Source organism: Ostrea edulis, chromosome 5 (genome assembly GCF_947568905.1).
Source record: "Ostrea edulis chromosome 5, xbOstEdul1.1, whole genome shotgun sequence".
Classification (NCBI taxonomy): Eukaryota; Metazoa; Mollusca; class Bivalvia; order Ostreida; family Ostreidae; genus Ostrea; species Ostrea edulis.
In genome coordinates, this window is record NC_079168.1 from 84,429,403 (window position 1) to 84,448,936 (window position 19,534).

General features: G+C 35.6%; 2 protein-coding genes across 2 annotated transcripts; one reads left to right on the forward strand and one right to left on the reverse strand.

Annotated features, from left to right (window-relative positions):
* Window positions 1-389: 389 nt before the first annotated feature.
* On the reverse strand, window positions 390-2,843 carry LOC125651623 (tripartite motif-containing protein 45-like). Its single transcript, XM_056166540.1, has 2 exons — window positions 2,757-2,843; window positions 390-2,624 (listed from the first exon to the last, which is right to left on the reverse strand). Exon 2 carries the CDS (start codon window positions 2,561-2,563, stop codon window positions 692-694), a length of 1,872 nt encoding a protein of 623 aa, XP_056022515.1. The 5' UTR covers window positions 2,564-2,624; window positions 2,757-2,843; the 3' UTR covers window positions 390-691.
* Window positions 2,844-10,768: 7,925 nt separating this feature from the next.
* LOC125651607 (uncharacterized) lies at window positions 10,769-13,606 on the forward strand. The gene is made up of 2 exons (XM_048880289.2): window positions 10,769-10,864; window positions 11,259-13,606. The coding sequence occupies exon 2, from the start codon at window positions 11,296-11,298 to the stop codon at window positions 13,078-13,080; it is 1,785 nt and encodes a 594-aa protein (XP_048736246.2). The 5' UTR covers window positions 10,769-10,864; window positions 11,259-11,295; the 3' UTR covers window positions 13,081-13,606.
* Window positions 13,607-19,534: the final 5,928 nt, after the last annotated feature.

The following is a 19,534-nucleotide window of genomic DNA, read 5'->3' on the forward strand; positions in this document are numbered from 1 at the left end:
GCTCAAAATCACACGGCCTCTCACCTCTGGTCGGCGCGAGTTCGAATACCGCTCGCGCCGGTAAGTGAGAAAGTTTCCCAGTTTACTTTCGGAAGGTGGTCGGTGGTCTCCTCCCAGGTACATTGTATCTGGGTTCTCTCTTCCACCAATAAAAACTGGGCGCCACCAGATAACTGAAAAATTGTTGAGTGTGGCGGTGAACATCAATCAAATCAATCTTACTCTCCATTTGGACAGGAACATGGTCTTTAATTTCAGAACAATGATTTATCTAAAAAAAAAAAAAGCCTTGAGAAGGAAAGCTGACTTATCAGATCATATCTTCTGATTAAATGAAATCCTGAACAATCATCACTGTGTTTGAGAATTCATTCATGACTAACAGAGAAGACTGTATAAAACATGTATTTTATTGTTTGATGTTATGTTTTGTACAGTTATCCTTTGATAGTCTTTGGGGTAGTAACCAAATGGCTTTACATAATTTTAAAGGCAGTTGTAAATGTCAGGCATGGTAATATTTCCTTTTCAAATTGAAATACAAAATTAATACAAGTAAATATATTTGCAAAATATATTATGATTTTTCTTCGTCAGATCTTTCACCAAAAAAACAACTATTATCTGATATTATAGCAAAATCTTACACTACCTAACCACCCAAACAATTCAAACCATATCCGAAGAAATGTCACGAAATTTCATATATATTTACAATACTCCCGCCGGACACAACGAAAAATCTCCAACAGTCTTTTTCAAATTTTATGCATCCTGGAGCTGGAAAATCTAATGTTCTTATCAACTCCCCATCCTCGGACAGAATGTGAATGTTGTCGCTACCATTGCCGTTGACAAAAATCGTTCCGTGTTCGTGGAGAGCTAGCCCATATGGTTCTCTTAATTTGGCATGTGTGTAGGTAAACACCACGTTGTGGTCTTTATCCTCTTTTGTGACGGTTCCATTGCCATAGTGAGCATGGATAATGTTTCCTTTTGGATCCACCACTATGTCATCTGTGATATCTACTGATCGTGACCGAATATGATGAAATAATAAGCTGAATTCTTCAATTGACTCACGGGTGCCAATCATATACCTGTCGTTCCACTTCGAAATTCCCCTGCATTCACATTTTAACTTGACTGTTTTCTCAATAGCCAGTGTCTCCGGAAGTAAAACAACAATGGATTTTGAACCAGGAATTGTCACAATGATACGTCCATCAGACTCGACAAGTACATCCCATGGTGCACCGGGTAACTGTACTTCCTGTTTGATAGATCCTTTCTCATCACATACTATGCATCTGGGACTCGTGTTATCACATAACAATAACTGGCCATCTGGAAGAAAACAGCCACCATATATATCAGTATCCTGCAATTCAAACTCACTGATGTTTGTGATTTCTGCATGTTTTATATCATTTTTATCAGTTCTGTTTTCCTTTACTGTAATGTCCATCAGAGCACCCATCGAGTTCATTTGTTCAATTCCATCGCACACCTTTACATTCATATCGAATATCATTTGAAACATAGGCAATTGTTTCATGGCCTGCAATATTTTCTTTAATTTCAAACATTTTATAACAACTTCTTCTTTTGTTTGATTTTCTGAACCTGACGATAAAATTTCTTTCCAATGAGCAAGGTAGAGCTTACGGTGTTCTAAAGTTTCAACTGACCCTTCAAGCTTTTGTTTGACCTCTTTAGAGACTTTTGCTAATTGATGAAGATGTTTTTCTTTCAACTCATTCAAACAAGTGATCATTTCTTGGCTCATTTTCTCTATCTCTTCCGTATGTCTGTCGGTTTTGTCGTCAATATCCGCAATATTCTGTTTCTCTCTTTCAATGAGTGTATCAATTTTAGATGAGAATTGGTCAATATTCTGTAGTAACTTCAACTTGTTTTCTTCGGAGAATTTATCAGCAGCCTCGGTCATTGTAGAAAATTGTCCACAACGCTGGTGTTCTTGGACAATGCATAGCGCACAACATAGTGACTGGTGGGCGTCACATACAAGCTCAAGTTTCCATTCCTCATGTTTTCCACATTCTCTTGTTTGCAATATTTCAGGACTAACTTTCATCGCCAAATTCGATAGAGGAAATATATAATGCAATTGTAAAGCTTTGTATTTTTTGTGGTTTTCGATGCATTTTTCACACAGGGCATTTTCGCATTCCGAGCACCAATGGTGGGCCGTCATTTCTTTTTCGTCTTTCGTTTCACATGGACCACAAACAATAGTAGTTAATGTCCCGTGGTTTTCTACACACGAGGCAATTAATTTATTTTCTGGAAATCGTTTCGCCCAATTCTGAATTGGATGGCGGTTTATTTCACCCGGTGCTGGCACAAACACGCGGCAAATGGGACAGGAAAATCCTAGAGGTGGATCACACTTCTGACACGACGATTGGATATGTGTAGATAAACATGTGTGACAAAATGTATGTGAACATGGCAAATACCTCGGCGTTTTAAACGGTTCTAAACAAACGTAACAAGTCGTCAAATTGAGGCTGGTATCGAAGTATTTTGAAGTTGCCATTAAATACAGCAGGAAGTGAACACTTAGTTCTTAGAAACGAAACCAAAAGTAGCTTTTCCACCTTAAAAATAAAAAAAGACACATTTTAACATGAAAAAAAAATTCAATTGGAAAATTCAGAAAGAAGTAGCACAAATATAGAGTATATCTACGAAATAAACAAGAAATCTAAGACGAGACATCACCTGCTTACCTACAAATCTAAGACGAAATGTCACCTAGTGACCGACACAACACCGTTGAACACGGCCTGCTTCTATGAAGAGAGATAACTCGGAGTACTGGTTGGTTTGGGGGTTTTTTTCACCCGAATTTGTTTCACCCCAGGTCGTTTTGCCCCAATCCCCTGATTCGTGTATGTACACCCTGTGTCTAAAGCACCTGTTCAGACTGTATACTTTGTAATGCAGTTTGCACAAAGCACGTATATAATGTAGGTATATAACTGTAGGTTGTTTTTTTTTGTGACTTCGTATTGTCATCATGTGATAGTTGGCAGTAATAAAGACCATTTTTTATCAATCAAATATCAGTATTGTGAGTTTTTGTTTTTTTTTAAACTTCGGTGTCGCTTTAAATTCCATATAAAATAAGTGGGTCTTTACCAATTCTTATAACTGCGTTTGTCCCGTTAAAGCATTGCAATTGTCACTAAGTAATTTTGATGTAGCTAGATCAACAGTTTCTTGAGCAAGAAAAAATACTAGCAATTTAATTTAATAGATAACCTACTAATATAGAAATGATGAAATGAAAAGTCGCATTATTTGTCTTCCTTTAGGAATAGTAAACAGAGGCTGTAGATCCTGCTACGGTGGGTGGGTGGGGGGGGAGGACTTTCCACTATCATTTAAAAAAATATTCTTATACATTTATATAGCGCTTTATCTAATGAAGACAATTATACTCTAAAGCTTTTTACATGTAAAACAATAAAAACAAACTAAAACAAAGAACAATAAACACATAGAAAAAGGCATAATATAATACTAAAACTGAGTGTTTTTTGTTTTTTATTTTTTTTTAAATAACTGTATACATAAATACCGAATTACAGATTAAATGAAAAGATATGTTTTAAGTTTGTTTTTAAAAACAGCTAATGAACATTCGACACGAAGATCCATCAAACCGTCTTTCGCCATATAGTTTAGTACGAGCGCGTGTCTTTAGAAGGTATAACGAATCCGCAGAACGAAGTGTTCGCTGTGGATGGTAGACTTGAACTAGTCCCTGGATGTATGCTGGAGCTAATCCATGCAATCTAATCCATGTAGAGCCTTGAAAGTTTACAACAGAATTTTTATATTTTGTTCGCTATGTCACAGGTAACCAATGTAGCGATATGAGAGTTGGTGTAATATGCTCATGTTTCCGTGAACGTGTCACAAGCCTGGCTGCAGTGTTTTGAGCTTTCGGTAACCTCTGCAAGGATGCTGAATTAGAATTATAAATAAGTGAATTTCCAAAATCAAGACGGGGTGTAACCGGTGATTTAACATGTGTTATCATTGCTACTCGGATGACACTCGGGTATACCTGATTATAAACCCGAACGACACATGACAGCTTGGACAGCATTGCAAACATACTTCAACGGCGTCTTTCTGATATTGACAACTGGATGCAAGACAACACACTAAAGCTAAATCAGGAAAAGACAGAACTTATTATCTTTACACCAAAACGTAAATCTCGTGAATTCTCGGGATATCAACTGGCGTTCGGTGGATCTGTCGTCACTACTGCTTCATGTGTCAAAAATTCTTAAAATGTTTTTCGACAGTACACTTAGCATGGAGTGTCAAATAAGTGCATTGGCTAAATCATGTTATTTCCAACTTCGTAATATCGGTAGAATTATATCTCTTATAACGGAAGATGCGTGCAGGACACATGTTATGCATTAGTGCGGTGGTGATCACAGGGGCTCGGTTGTCAGATATTGAAGTTTTGTATTATTTGTTCCCGAATGATAAATTGAAGTTTTGCATGATTTGTGCCCGAATAATTGATTATATAAATAAAATCCACCACCAAAATCCGCTTTTTTCGAGGTTTAAAAATAGGTGTATCATGTGTACATTAAAAAAAGGTAAAGGGACGACACTCGCCATCTTGGATTTCTGGGGGGCCCTCGATTCACGGCTTATTTTTAACAATTTCTACTCTCTGCCTACCGGTTTCTGGCGAGATATATGTTGGAAAAAGATCCAACGACTTCTCCCTATCGTCTGCTTATGCCTACATGTCGTATTAAAGATCCAGTGACCCGAAACGTCCTCGATACCTGTCCCTACTTATCGAAAGCAACGGAAGTTTGCATCGAGTGACGCGACGCCTACCGGAGCTCTCCATATAATCACTGGGATGTTCCGAATGCATACGATAAATCTAGAGAAGTCTAAGTTGAAATAAGCACTGAATTGAAATTGAATTGAGTAAACGAAACAAAATTCTATCATATTTTAGGCTTCTCCAAAATATCAGTAAATTTGAAAATAGAAACATCATATTGTCAGCAGCTTGGCCGTTTATCAATAAATTGTGACCATTTTAAAGCAAAGTCAACACTTTAAGATCTGTTGATTTCTCTGGACTTACCGTATGCATTCGGAGTACCCCAGTGATTATATGGAGAGCTCCGGTAGGCGTCGCGTCACTCGATGCAAACTTCCGTTGCTTTCGATAAGTAGGGGTAGGTATCGAGGATGTTTCGGGTCACTGGATCTTTAATACGAAATGTAGACATAAGCAGACGATAGGGAGACGTCGTTGGATCTTTTTCCAACATAGATCTCGCCAGAAACCAGTAGGCAAAGAGTAGAAATTGTTAAAAATAAGCCGTGAATCGAGGGCCCCCCAGAAATCCAAGATGGCGAGTGTCGTCCCTTTACTTTTTTTAATGTACACATGATACACCTATTTTTAAACCTCGAAAAAAGCGGATTTTGGTGGTGGATTTTATTTATATAATCAATTAATTGGACGCAAATCATGCAAAACTTCAATTTATCATTCGGGAACAAATAATACAAAACTTCAATATCTGACAACCGAGCCCCTGTGGTGGTGATAGCCTGGTAAAACGCAATGCTACCACTGGTTGCAGTCATCAAAATAAAGTGAATATTCAAATGGAATACACATTTCTCGCATAGAAAGCGTTGTTATTAATGTCATATACCACTGATCAAAATAGATGTTCGTTCAGTCCCGGAATACACAAATCTTGCATAGGAATCTTTCTTATAAATGTCACACCACTGATCTTAATAGATGTACGTGTATTTGATCCATGGTATGATATTTATTACACACACACCCCCCCCCCCCCGGGCTCGATGAATATTGTACTTCTCAGGGAGCCTCATGTTGATCTCAGATACGTCAATAAGTGTATAGTATTTAATTTACCAATATTTCTAAATCAAGTTTATACTGTTTTATTGTCCATGTACATTTTTTAATTATTGACTGCTAGCTTTATATTTACAGTCAGTGCTAAGGCTCTCAAATCCGAGTAAATTAGAACATCGCTGGTAAGGAGGAGGAGAAGGGCCCTCGAATTTCTCCGCCATTTCTCCTTCGAATATGATGAACTATTCAGAATATATCTGCTATGTATCGATTTTTGGAATTATGAAATATTGATAAGCATTGAATGTACCGTTAGATGTATAATTAGGATTATGGTCGTGAGAGTGCACCAAGTTCAAAGTCGCCGTAGTTCAATATTCCTGTGGTATGTTATGTAGATAGAACTATTCTATTTATTGTGTTTTAAAATACGAACATTCTTTTTTCTTCTTTATAAAATCTTAATAACAATAGCGAACTCGGGTACCTGCAAAGTGCGAAACGAAATCGAAACGAAACGAAACGAAATCTACCAAAATGAAACGAAACAGATTGTATAACCGAACTCTTTAAATCATAATGATTAAAAATGGTATATCAGGCCCAAGGGCGAATCCAGAAGGAGGGTCCAGGGGGTTCGGAGTCCCCCCCCCCCTTTTTTTCTTTTTTGCAGACCAAACATTTTAAGTTATTCAATTTTAACAAGACTTTGAGTCAAAATGATATGAAAGGTGGATACTTACATGTAATTGCATCATTCACATTTATTAATACCAGTATATCCTTTAATTCTACGATAAATAAGACGGAACACTGATTTTTCATCAGATACAAGTTTCATGAAACTTAAGAATTCTTAAAAACTATAAGTAACATAAAAGTTTTGTTTAAGAAGCAGAAAATTTAAAATGAAAAAAGTCGTGCCAGTAAATGCTCAGAATGTAGGATTTTGCACCATTTATCGCAGACCCCTGGCCTATTGGGAGTAACCTTTGAATCAGTTTTTAAAAAAAAAAATTAAATCAGATCTGAACATATCAATAACAATGACTAGAATTCGGATAACAAGTAGTAAATTAAACAAAGCATTTCCATGTATAAACTGTCTCAAGAGCCCCCTAAGATGTTATGTATAAAAAGCAAAAGGTAAAAATGAGGGTGGGGTGTAGAGATTGTGAAAATTACCTAAAAGATCAAGTGCTAGAACCCCCCTCCCCCTTCACAAATTCCTGGATCCGCCTATCCGGCCCCTGTGAAAGTTACCACATATAGATAAAATTCGCCCCCCCCCCCTTTGATGTAGGCTTTCGGCTTGACTGATACAAAGTTTTAAAAGTTGGAAAGGGGAGGGTGAGTAAGCACAAAGTTTATATCCGAAGTTGATTAAATACCATGTGCAATTAGTTTCGGATCCATTCATTTCAGAACGGAGGGTTACAGTCTCACAGGTCAGAGGTCTGGGGTCACAAACTAAACGGGGGTGGGGTCGCTGGCGTTGGATGCGCCTTTGGGCATAAATACATGTTTCAATATTTTTTGCTTTAAAGATAAATCTATGTATACATGGGGATATTGTGTATTTGTATGTAGTATATCAAACAGTGGATTCTGATTATGTCTTCCCGTTCTCTTTGTAATTTCTGCTTCCCTTGTTCATAAGCCTTTTGATTTTTCAAAATGCTGACCTCCTCCTGATATTATTGCATAAAACATTTTCGTTTTCCGTCCCGTTTTCAATCCCCATCTTAGCAACACCCCAAATGTATAGAGTTATCTTTAGACTTACTACATATCAATAATTATTTTTAATAATACATGTATATATATCTTACCGAATTGCATTCATATAATATGGTATATACTATTTAATTTTTTTCATTATTGAAAGTACTCGCACCTCAACAGTTATAAATAAAATAAGAGGTTAAGAGCTCTTCCTGCTTTCAACTTTCTCAGACACCAGCTTCTTCAAACAATGCATCTATGCCCAAAGGAGGATCCAACGCTGGCGACCCAACCCATGTTTAGTGTGTTTCCCCAGACCTCTGAGAATGTAACCATCCGTTCTGAAATTTATGGATCCGAAACTAATTGCACATGGTATTTAATCAACTTCGGATATGTACTTTGTGCTTACTCACCCCACCCCCTTTCCAACTTTTAAAACTATCAGTCAAGCCGATGGAGGCGAATCTTATTTAAATGTGGTAACTTTCACAGGGGCCTAAGATACCATTTTTAATTATCCTAATTAAAAGAGTTCGATTATACAATTTGTTTCGTTTCGGTAGATTTCGTTTCGTTTCGGTCGAATTCGTTTCGATTTCGTTTCGCACTTTACAGATATCTTATAGTGAACACGGAGTTTTACGAAGTAAATTTGCATGTTAATAACTACATGTATTGTGACTATATTCATATCTAATCCACAAAATCTGAAAAGGTACTGAAATTTTTTTGAAAGGGTACCCATCCCCTCTGGTCTGTATGGTTATAAAAAGAGAAATTAATTTCGGGAAACGTTTAACAGAACCATGATGTAGTGTTAATCAGGTGTCACTGATTTTCGACGGAGGTAACTCTTCCATGCCCATGACAAAACCCCACATGGTTTAGACACATTTGTATTGAGGAGTTTCGATAAGAGTCTGTAAATAATTAATACATACATATGTAGCTAATGTTCATTGTTATTTGTATGTTCGACTTTAGAAATAAAGGTGATTATAATTACGTCGGATTTTGACAGTTAGCGTTCTTTCATTGGATTTCTCACTTTTATGGAAACTGACGATTCCTGAACACACGTTTGTATGGCAAGCCCTTTTACTATTTATTCGTAAAATAAGATATCTCTTTACACTAGAGAGATATCTCTTTAACTAAAAGAGATATCTCTTTATACAAAATAGATATCTCTCTAGCGTAAAGAGATATTTCTTTAAACAAAAGAGATATCTCTTTACGCTAAAGAGATGTCTCTTTGTCTTTGTCTTTGAGAGATATATCTTAAAGCTAGAGAGATATCTCTCAAAGAGAAAGAGATATCTCTCTAGCGTGAAGAGATATCTCTCTATCAATATAAAAAGAGATATCTCATTAAGTTAGAGAGATGTCTCTTTAAATTTTCAAAAAGAGATATCTCTTTAACTTAAAGAGATATATCTTTAAATTTTTCCCCCGGTTATCGTAATGACTTCTCCCTGTTGCATCACCATTAATATGATGTAACCATATTTTTTAACCAATCAAAATACTTCTTGTATAAAAATAGCGGAAATGGTTGAAGAGGTGGTTGCGGTTACCGAGAGGTTAAATCCAATTTAGCTCTCATATTTTATCAATTTTTTGTTACCTGTATACACTTCACATGCGGTAAAGGCAAAATCTTTCCCAGGGATTGCAGCCATCATGGTATGATTTGCTTTGGCAGGCTTCCAGTTTAGGGAGAATTCCTTAAGTATTCAAACTGATAAAAAATATTGGGAAGAGATCTCTTTTTCTCTTTGAGAGATATCTCTTTTTCAACGATTAAAGAGATATCTCTTATATTTTGAGAGAGAAAGAGAGAGAGGTCTAGGAATTCTTTGAGAGATATCTCTTTAAGTGAGAGATATCTCTCAAAGTGAAAGAGATATCTTTCTAAGCGAAAGAGATATCTCTTTTTAGAGAGATATCTCTTAAAATTAAGAGGTATCTCTTTAATCTAAAGAGATATCTTATTTTTCGAATAAATAGTAAACGGGCTTGCAATACACTTTTTCACTACAATCAGTAGGGTTAATTATCGTTTGAAGATATGCAAAACATTTTGTTCATTTGTTGTATGTACATACGGATCACGATTTTTCTATTATTTCCAATTCCCAATGCAGTGGAAATAGTGATATAGAGAGAGGCAATAAATCACGATCTTTGAGCGTCATAGAAAATTTTCAAGTTAATTGTTGTACTATTTACAACAAGAATAAGTCAAAAACTATATACATGTATTCACCCATGCATCCAATCTCTTGTTTGTAGCAAGTGTCCTTTATATGTAAACACTTGTACTTAAATGAAACACGTCAGATAGCAATTAGTTATGGATCAACACTGCGTTACTTAAGCTTGTTAATTTCTTTACAGTGTATTTATTTTTGAGGAGAGAGAGGGTCTCAATAATAAAAGATGAGCAATTCCTCCACATAAAGAATTTTTAGGGGCCAAGAATTATCATATAGAGACTTTTAAAGGGAAACTTTGCATGCATGTTTAAGGTAGCTCACTACACTAAAAGTTATACTCATTATGACACTACGTCACAAGATGGCGATTTAAATGTTTTGTGAAATTATTTGTATCGATTGATGTGTTTGTCTATCATTGTAGCTCAGTGGTTAAAGCATTGGGCTGATAAAAGAAAGAAAGAAAAAGCATTGGGCTGGTGAACCGCAGATCTCGAGTTCAAATCCGCCAGTCTTTTGTTCATGTGTTGAAATAATATTTTTGAAAATCATGTTTTTATCCAAATTTGCATATTTTCTGTCTTTTTGGCAAATATACATATTATATATCATCATATCTTTTATGATTAAATCAATTCGTACTGATTTGAAAAACTATTTCAGGGTGTAGTGGGTCACCTTAAAGAATATAGAGAGAAATGTATACAGATTTCCTCGCGACAAAAATTGCGTGAAATTAATTTCAAAGGATTAATCGCATTTTGTGGCGAATTTTGCTGAAAACAAGATCATTCTTATATATATGCTGAATGGAAACTCCACAGTCTCGTCATTTTTAGCTAAATAATCTCAAGCCTTTTGGGTCCCCTTGCATAGTACAGCTAAATGATGAACGTGTGTGATCCGCCACCTAGTTTTCATCTCGATATTGAAGGTGTATGGTATTCCCGTTTATCTGTATCCGCTGAACATCAGGTGATAACTGGAGACGCCAGTAAGTAATTTAGTAACGTGATATGTACATTTGTTAATTATACTGAATATGATATGTAAAGTCAACAGTCCCCCGAGGCGAGGCAAGCTACTTTCGTTTTCCATACGTTAATGTCGAGTAACAATTCTCAATGAAGAGACATTTTTGTATAGTTGATTGAATTCTTGACATGCCTCTGTCAACACTTGTCATGCATACTAATCAGCAGATTGAATACATTATATATCTAACATATTGATTTAAAGCCATTTACACCGTACATTGATAACGGTAACGCCCCCTTCAGTAAACTGACGTTTATTTCTATTTCTACCTTTCCATACTTTGTAAATAATCTCCATCCCTAAGTAGCATATCACCTATATTATGTATGTTGTTGTTTTTTTTATTTCAGTTCCTAGTTTTAGATACTTATTTCCTTGTGCTCAACGATGACCAAACATTTCCTGAACGATAGAATCTTTGAAGAGTTTCGACGTCATATTATACCGTCGACACGGGACACGCCATTATCAGAAGAAAAAACAAGTGTGACGTTTCCTGATGATATCATTGATCATGAAAATATCGGTAGAATACTCAGGTTTTTCCATAAGGCAGATTCTTTGGATGTCGCCAAGCTCCTGCCAGTTTTTAATGAAGTGGATAAGATAAATCGGGTAGATCCCAGGGAGTGTTCGACAGCAGAAGTGGCAGCCGTAGTGGTGACATTTGTGGAGCGAATCCTACAGAAGGTCGGGGAGATTGATCCACGGTTCAACTCAACCCTGCTACATGGAGGAAGTTTCTACGACGGAGTCAAAATAGGCAAACCCGACGAATTCGATTTTACCGCCAAGATTGAGACGCTATGTTCCACCCTGGGAATGGAGTCGCGGTTTTCAGTTAGGAAGAAAGGTTTTGTTTATGTCGTGATAAACGATGCCGATGAAATGAGAGATTTTGAGGATTTTTTCACTGATGCAGAGGAAGACGAAATATTAGAGACTGGTGAAAAGATTTTATCTGTGAAAAGGATTCAGCGATACTTCAGTGAGCTCGTAGACAAAGCTCTCAAAACCATCAAAGTCCCAGAAGCACTCACTCCGCCAGATAAAAAAGAAGGGTTGTCATGGCATTCAATCAATCATGGTCCTTGTGCTACGATATACGCAACATACTACTCCACGTCTATGGGCGAAATGAGTTTGGATATTGACATTGCCCCAACGTTTGATTTACCACTCCCCCAGTACCCTCCGCCTGTTTTAAAGTTGGCAAATCTGCCTCGCTTGTCAGACGGGAAAAACCCTTTGCAGTCGAAAATATCTGAGGTGCTCCAATATGAATTAAAAATAATGGTGGTTCCATTTGCCTTTGATAAAATAATGATGGACTCCGATACGTTAACTTGGTCTTATAAATACAGTGAGACGTGGAGAGTCTCCTTCAACTCGCTCGAAAAATTCGTCTTTTCTCTCTATGAGATTGATTCTATGGAAAAACAACTTTATAGAGTTCTCAAGATAATGAAAGAGTCATTCATTCAAAAATCTCCTGATTTAGAAAGCAAAGCAGGAACATCAGAAATGAAATTCGAAGAGCCACCCAGCACGAAGTTGACTTCGGTAACGGTGGAACCGGTTGGATTTCTGTCCGACTGTAGGGTAGAACCGATTGGAAATTGGCAAGAAGAGTCGGATGATGACACAGCAGACGATCAGTCAACTTCATCACCGTGTGCAAGTTGTCAGAATTACGAAGTTTTGTATGAGCGTTCATCTTCGCCATCTAATTCAGATGAAGATGATGAACCAAAAGAAGAATTCGAAAATTCAGAAACCTCCGAAATTTGTGGTCTTGAGAATGAGTGCAGTGTAGATTTAAAACAAGAATCTTTTCAGGCTCCTTCTGATGAAGTTGTTAATTTTAATCCAACACAAGGATATCGGAGTTCGAAACCTCTCTTTAAAACCTATTACATTAAAATGATCCTGTTTTCTATGAAGCTGTTACTTGTTGACCAGAAGATATGGACCCGAGAAAATCTGCCATCATTAGTGTTGTTTATGCTGAAAACGTTTTTCTTTGTCTACTCTTCAAAACAAAGGCGCTTTAACAACTTCTGGTTTCAAGAAATGATAGAACCCGTGGCCAGGCAGTCGGTTGGTTTAGAAATCTTACAATCCTTAGAAGACATCCTAGAGGGGTTAGAGAGGAGAGTGGATGCTGTTTAGTTATGGACACAGGATACCCCCTCCCAAAACAATGATTGCTATCGAATGATGTAAAACTATTTATAAATGTTTTAATATTGCTGAAAACCCATATTTACCCAAACCTTTCCCATGAAAACACCTTTATTTTTGTATTATTTATACATCTTTACTTGAAAATGCAAAGGAAAAACATTACCCATAAATTAAAATTCTTCATAAACATCTTTTTATTTTTCCATGTATTAATGACCCATTTACATGGTTGTTTGATCAAGTAATAGAAAATCCCACGCAGACACAACAAAATCCTACTTCATTTGATGCCTCCAACATCTTGAGTAACCTTTGACCTTAAATTAAAGTGCGGGCACTACACACGGGGATTGGAAAGTGCAGAAACCGAGAGGGATTGAGCATAAAAAACACGACTCCGTGTAAAACGACTCTCGACAGCTCCACCTGGTGTGTTACATTTAATTTTTAACTTTGTATAGTGTTTTTAATAGAAAATCAAATGCGACAAAAATAAAAATACAGAATTAGATTTTGTTTCCTTTATCATTGAATGGTTTCCTTTTCATGACTATAGAAACTTGGTACACAAACATTTTCGTATGTAACCTGTTAATAAGTGTATATTTTACAAGCATTTTACTCCCCTTTACATTTATCAATATTTTGTCAATATTAAATCTACACTGCTTCCATGTTACTAATATTGTTATTTCAATTTGACATAAAAACCTACACGTTAACAGGTATAAATATAAGTAAATGATTTATAGTGACATGTGCATGATATATATACTGTACATATATTGTGGTATAAATAATAATCAAAGTTGCGTCCAATCCATTGTGACTGTAACATTACATAGTTCATATAAAGAAATATGTTTATATAAAGATGCATAAGTATAAAATGAATATTTATAATGTTTGTATTATGATGGAAATATAAACAATGGATTTCTGCACTATCGGCTTCATCGACATTATAAAATACAACAGCATTGCCCGACAAAGTTGATGATACAGAAACAGTCATTAATCATGTTAAAATGCGCGGATCCAGGAAGTTGATGTAGAAAACAGTCATTAATCATGTTAAAATGCGCGGATCCAGAAAGTTGATGTAGAAAACAGTCATTAATCATGTTAAAATGCGCGGATCCAGAAAGTTGATGTAGAAAACAGTCATTAATCATGTTAAAATGCGCGGATCCAGAAAGTTGATGTAGAAAACAGTCATTAATCATGTTAAAATGCGCGGATCCAGAAAGTTGATGTAGAAAACAGTCATTAATCATGTTAAAATGCGCGGATCCAAAAATCATCCCGCCAAATAATAATAATAATAATAAAGCCTTTATTTATCCAGGATTACATATTTAGCGATAACGCTAGTTTTCAATATGGTCCTGCATATAACATACAGACAGACAGATATTAGTAAAATAAACACAGATTAAAAGATGTAGAATACATATAAACTTAAGAAATAATTATGAATGTAAGATAAATAGAATACAAAATGAAGCTTAAAAAGTATGGTGATAATCTCTAAGATAATTTCTCTTAAAACACGCAACACTTGTTGAGTTTCTTATATTTTGACTCAAGGCATTCCACACTGTGCTCCCTGAAATGCTGAAAGATCTTCTATAATATTCTGTTTTTGCTCTGGGCATATACAATATATTTGAATAAGAATTTCTAGTTTGCCTCTGACTGACTTCTGATACATATTTAAAAACATTTAAATAATCTGTCACAAAAGAGTATTTTATCAAATACCAGGTCCTGCCCCTGATGTGTTTAGATACATGTATCAAAATATTCAAACAGGACTAATATTTTTGTTTTTCTGTCTACTGAAATAAGATTTTATTTAACTTCAGAGAAGATCTTATATCCGAGTTATTCCTCTTTTTACTCATAGCAGATGATAGACCGATAGAAGGTTGATTTTAGATAAAATGCTTTCTAGCAGTGAGAATATGCAGTTCTACATTTCAAAACATGCTATAATTCACTTTGATTTACATCTGCAAATTGTAAATCACAATTAAAAAAAAAATCCAAATGCATTTATTTTCATTTCCTAGAGATACGTGTAAACATATACGAATAAAGATATGGAATAACTCGGTGTGTAAAGAACACCCTTCAGGCGAACTGGTGTGGCTTTGATCTAGTCATCATTTCCACTTATCTCAATGTACATGTTTCTGTAAAGTTTAAATAAAGATTATCCCCAAAAAAAATTCTAGGAATAAAACCGAAAACTGACAAATGAAGGACAGGTGATGCTGTGAAAAAAAGCATTGTTTGGATGCATGGATTAGCAACAATGTATGGTATCTAGAAACTGTGCTTGTTGATTTAAACTTTTCGTGTATACAAATACACACGGAGAGATGAGATACGTAGGGTTCTTTTCCTTAAATAAACATAACATTACAAATGTCACTACGATATTTCTATAGAATATGAAAAATTATTAGTAATAGTGAGTAAAGAAAATATTAGCATTGGTGTACAGATAAAAAATACTTTGAACAAATATTCGTATAGAAAATAAAACAAACTTAGTCGTATGAAATAGATATTGGCATGCGCAGGAATGTTTAAATCTACCGGACTTATTGATAAACCTGTGAACGATAGAAGTACACACTGTACTGCTTATAGAGAAAGATGAAGCAGTTTGCACCGCATGGCAAAGAACCCCATAGCTGAAGAAGCGTGTCAGTTAGGAAGAGGGCTAACACAGGTTTACCCTGCCGCCCAATCCCATTCAGAATTGAATAAAATATTCTTGAAACTGAGGTGTGTATCAATGATTTTCAATTCATCAAAACTGAATAATCTATCAAAAAGATTGATTCTAGCATCGGAATAATTTTTGCGTGTATAGAACTGATAAGCTTCATTTCGCTTGCCACAAGAACATTTAGAGGAGGCAGCGATATTACATCTGTAATTTAATATTGTTCAGGACCAGTACATAGATTCCGGAGTCGGTAGTATGTTTTCCATGTGGTTCCATCTTTTAACACTACCACTATCTTTTACTGTAAGTCTGTTTGAGTTACAAGGTAAAGATGAAGAGCACAGACTTACACCCACGGCTGTAACAAAGAAAACGTTGTCTTGCGTAAAAATGCCCACCTTACTCGTCAATGGTTTGTATTACATGTATTGGTTAGTGTCGGGTTGTAAGGCGTTGTTGCCACATTCTATACGCAAAAATCCAACTCGGATGCAGTTTCCGAAACTTTTACTTAATCATTTATATCGTTGATATACTCCTTTTTTGTGGAAAAGCTTAAACAAACTGCAATTTTCTATTAGTTTTAGATATCTAGTCAATTCCTTCATTATTTGGATATCCAATCCTTATTTTTAATGAAAATACTCTATAATTCAAATCCAAAATGCATAGTTGCATCCTTGCAGTTTGCACAACTTTACCTGCAATACCCATGCAGACGTTATGCGTGAGATAAGTTTCTCATTTTCCTTCGTTTGTTTGCATAATGACTGTTTATATCCCCATTGAAATGTTCCAACTATCGTGTCTCCGAGACATTCCTTTCTGGTGATTAATTATTCATGTATATCCGGTTTATCCTTCATTTCTCCATATATGGTTTTTAATAATGCTCCCTCTTTCATCTTTTATTTTTTTTTTTTTTTTTTTTTTTTTTTTTTTTTTGGTTCTTGTAGTATAGGAATTTTTATTTGCAGTGTGTTTAACAGATTAAAGAAAATCCAGAAATATTTCAACTGATGAAAATGTGAAGATAACGAACAAGTGATCAATCTCATAACTCTTATAAGCAATACAAATAGATAGTTTGGCAAACACGGACCCTGGATATACCAGAGGTGGGATCAGGTGTTAAGGAGGAGTAAGCATTCCCTGTCGACCAATCACATCCGCCATAGCCCTATATCTTGGTCAGGTAAACGGAGTTATCCGTTGTCAAAATCAGTGTGCCAAGAATGGCCCAACAATCCCATAACTCCTATAAAGAATATGAAATTAAGAGTAGGGCAAACACGGGTCCCTGGACATACCAGAGGTACATTTGTATAATCAGGTGTCTAGGAGGAGTAAGCATCCCGTATCGACCGGTCACATCCGACGTGAGCATTATATTTCGATCAAGAAAACGGAGTAATCCGTAGTCAAAATTAGTGCAAAAAGGGCTTCAATTAGTATGATTGGTTGTTTATTTGTTATACGTCTCTTCGAGAATTTTTCACTCATATAGAGACGTCATCAGCTGTAGGTGAAATATCCCAAATTTACACATATAATTAGCGCTCAGAGCCGTAGCAGTGAGGGTTCTTTAATGTGCAAACGCCTGTCACGACACGGAACTTCCGCTTTTAAGGTCATATTAAGCTCTACCACTGAGCTATCGCGACCGGTCAATCGGAATGAAACATCTGAGACATCATTTTACCCCATGACAGGTTGTCTTGGTAAATTAAATTGTTATATATTGACCATAAAATTTGCTAAATGCTGACTTTAAACGAGACTGTTCAAACCCCTTTAATCAATCGCTCACCAGAGGGCGTTACGCTACGCTCCACAACACCTCCGTTATCGTCTGATTTACAAGAATCTTGTAAAACAGAGCGTCTTTGAAAATCAAATAAATCTGCATCATTTTCATAAATAAAACATAAATTTATGAGTTAAAAAGACATTGGTAGGTATCGAAACGCTGTATTACGTTAGTGCAACCTCCATATTTATGGAACTATTTTGTCTTGTCAAATGTATTAATTTCACTTTCACTTCGTAACTATGGACTCTACATTAGAAAAACTAGCGAGATTATAATGATGAATTTCTGACATTACACAAAGAACAGAAACGTGTCTTTCTGTTGGAGTCAAAGACGCCATTTTGTCCGTGCGAGATCATGTGGTTAGCCGAACTATTTATCAGACGATAACAGAGGTGAAAGTGAAGCTTGCGTAGCGCGCCGTCTGGTGAGAGAATGCCCCTTTAATATCAACTTATTTGCCAGTAGCTTGCCTTTACTTCAAAACTGGCCATACGCAGAACAACATCTTGTGTTTCGAGTCGTTTGAGAGACATAAACACCATATGCAGGTGATAATGGAATATTGCTACATAAATATGCTAAGTTGACGACGAAGAAGCTGAAGTTTTTCATAAACTTGACTTATTAGTTTGCCTTAAACATCTATGTTCAATGAAATATCTAAGAATGAAGTAGATGTGGAAGACTCTATGGTGGGTTTTTTTTATTTCGAGTTCACTGGGATGTATCGAATGGACGATTGAATAAAACTTATTATTGTTGATGGATAAAACGTAATCGATATTTCTAAATGTCGAGTTGAAGGCCACAGCAAAATATTTTTTCTTCCCATATAGAATCTTTTGAATAAAGTTTGCCTTGTAGGAATACAAACAGAGGTCAGCTAATTAAAGAACACTATTTGTGCCCATGGGAATTCTAAAAGACTGATGGAAGATCATATCACTAAAGACAACAACAATATTGTCAATAAGGAAATCCAGCATCTTTTTAATATCAACTCAAATTAATTTTTTTAATGACTGATCACTAAATATGAATATTTCTTTCTCCATTTTTATTGAAGAAATAACTTTCTGTGATGTCAAAAAGTCTAGTCTTTGATTCATCGTGAGTAGTGGCCATGTAAAGTGTTGAAAAGTCATACGTTTTGATGTTGTTGTTTGTGATTTCAAATTTACTAAAAGTTCTTTAGAATTTTCTAGAATCCACATTTGATTTACACAACTTCTGGCATCTGTCGTGGTACAGTACATTTGAAGTTTCTCCTTCACAACAGTTAATGAGACTGGATCCAGTACATATACACGTATCGGTGTTTGTAAGGGTTTTTCGTAAAGTTTGGGAATCCAGTATAAGTACCGTAACTCATATTAATTCGTCTCGTTGACTGGGGTATTAGATGTGGTTTTATAAAACTTAAGCATATAGTTTTGAAGAATTTCTTCTTTTTTTTAAAGGGAAGTTAGAGTATAAGTAGGATCTCCAAATGTGGAATAAATGCAAAGTTCGTTTAAAATACAGTTGTAAAAACGATCATTACAAACAAAGACAATGTTGTAACCAAAACATATTCCTCATGTAACCTATCTAATCTGGTTTACTAAACACACCAGACACTTATTCTTTTAGATTTAGGTCTAAGCATTTTATTGATGTAATCAACAAGATAAAAGTTCCACAACTTGCAAATTTCTCTCTCCATACATAACTGATACAATTGTAATGTTAAAGGCATTAAAAGAAGAATAACAATTAGAGATTGGCCAGGACCTATTATGACGCCATTGGTCAAAACAATTTTTATTGAATTATCAAATGAATTTAGTTCTGATTATACAAGTTTTTTGAAAAAATTGTGTTTATCCGTTGCTGTTGGT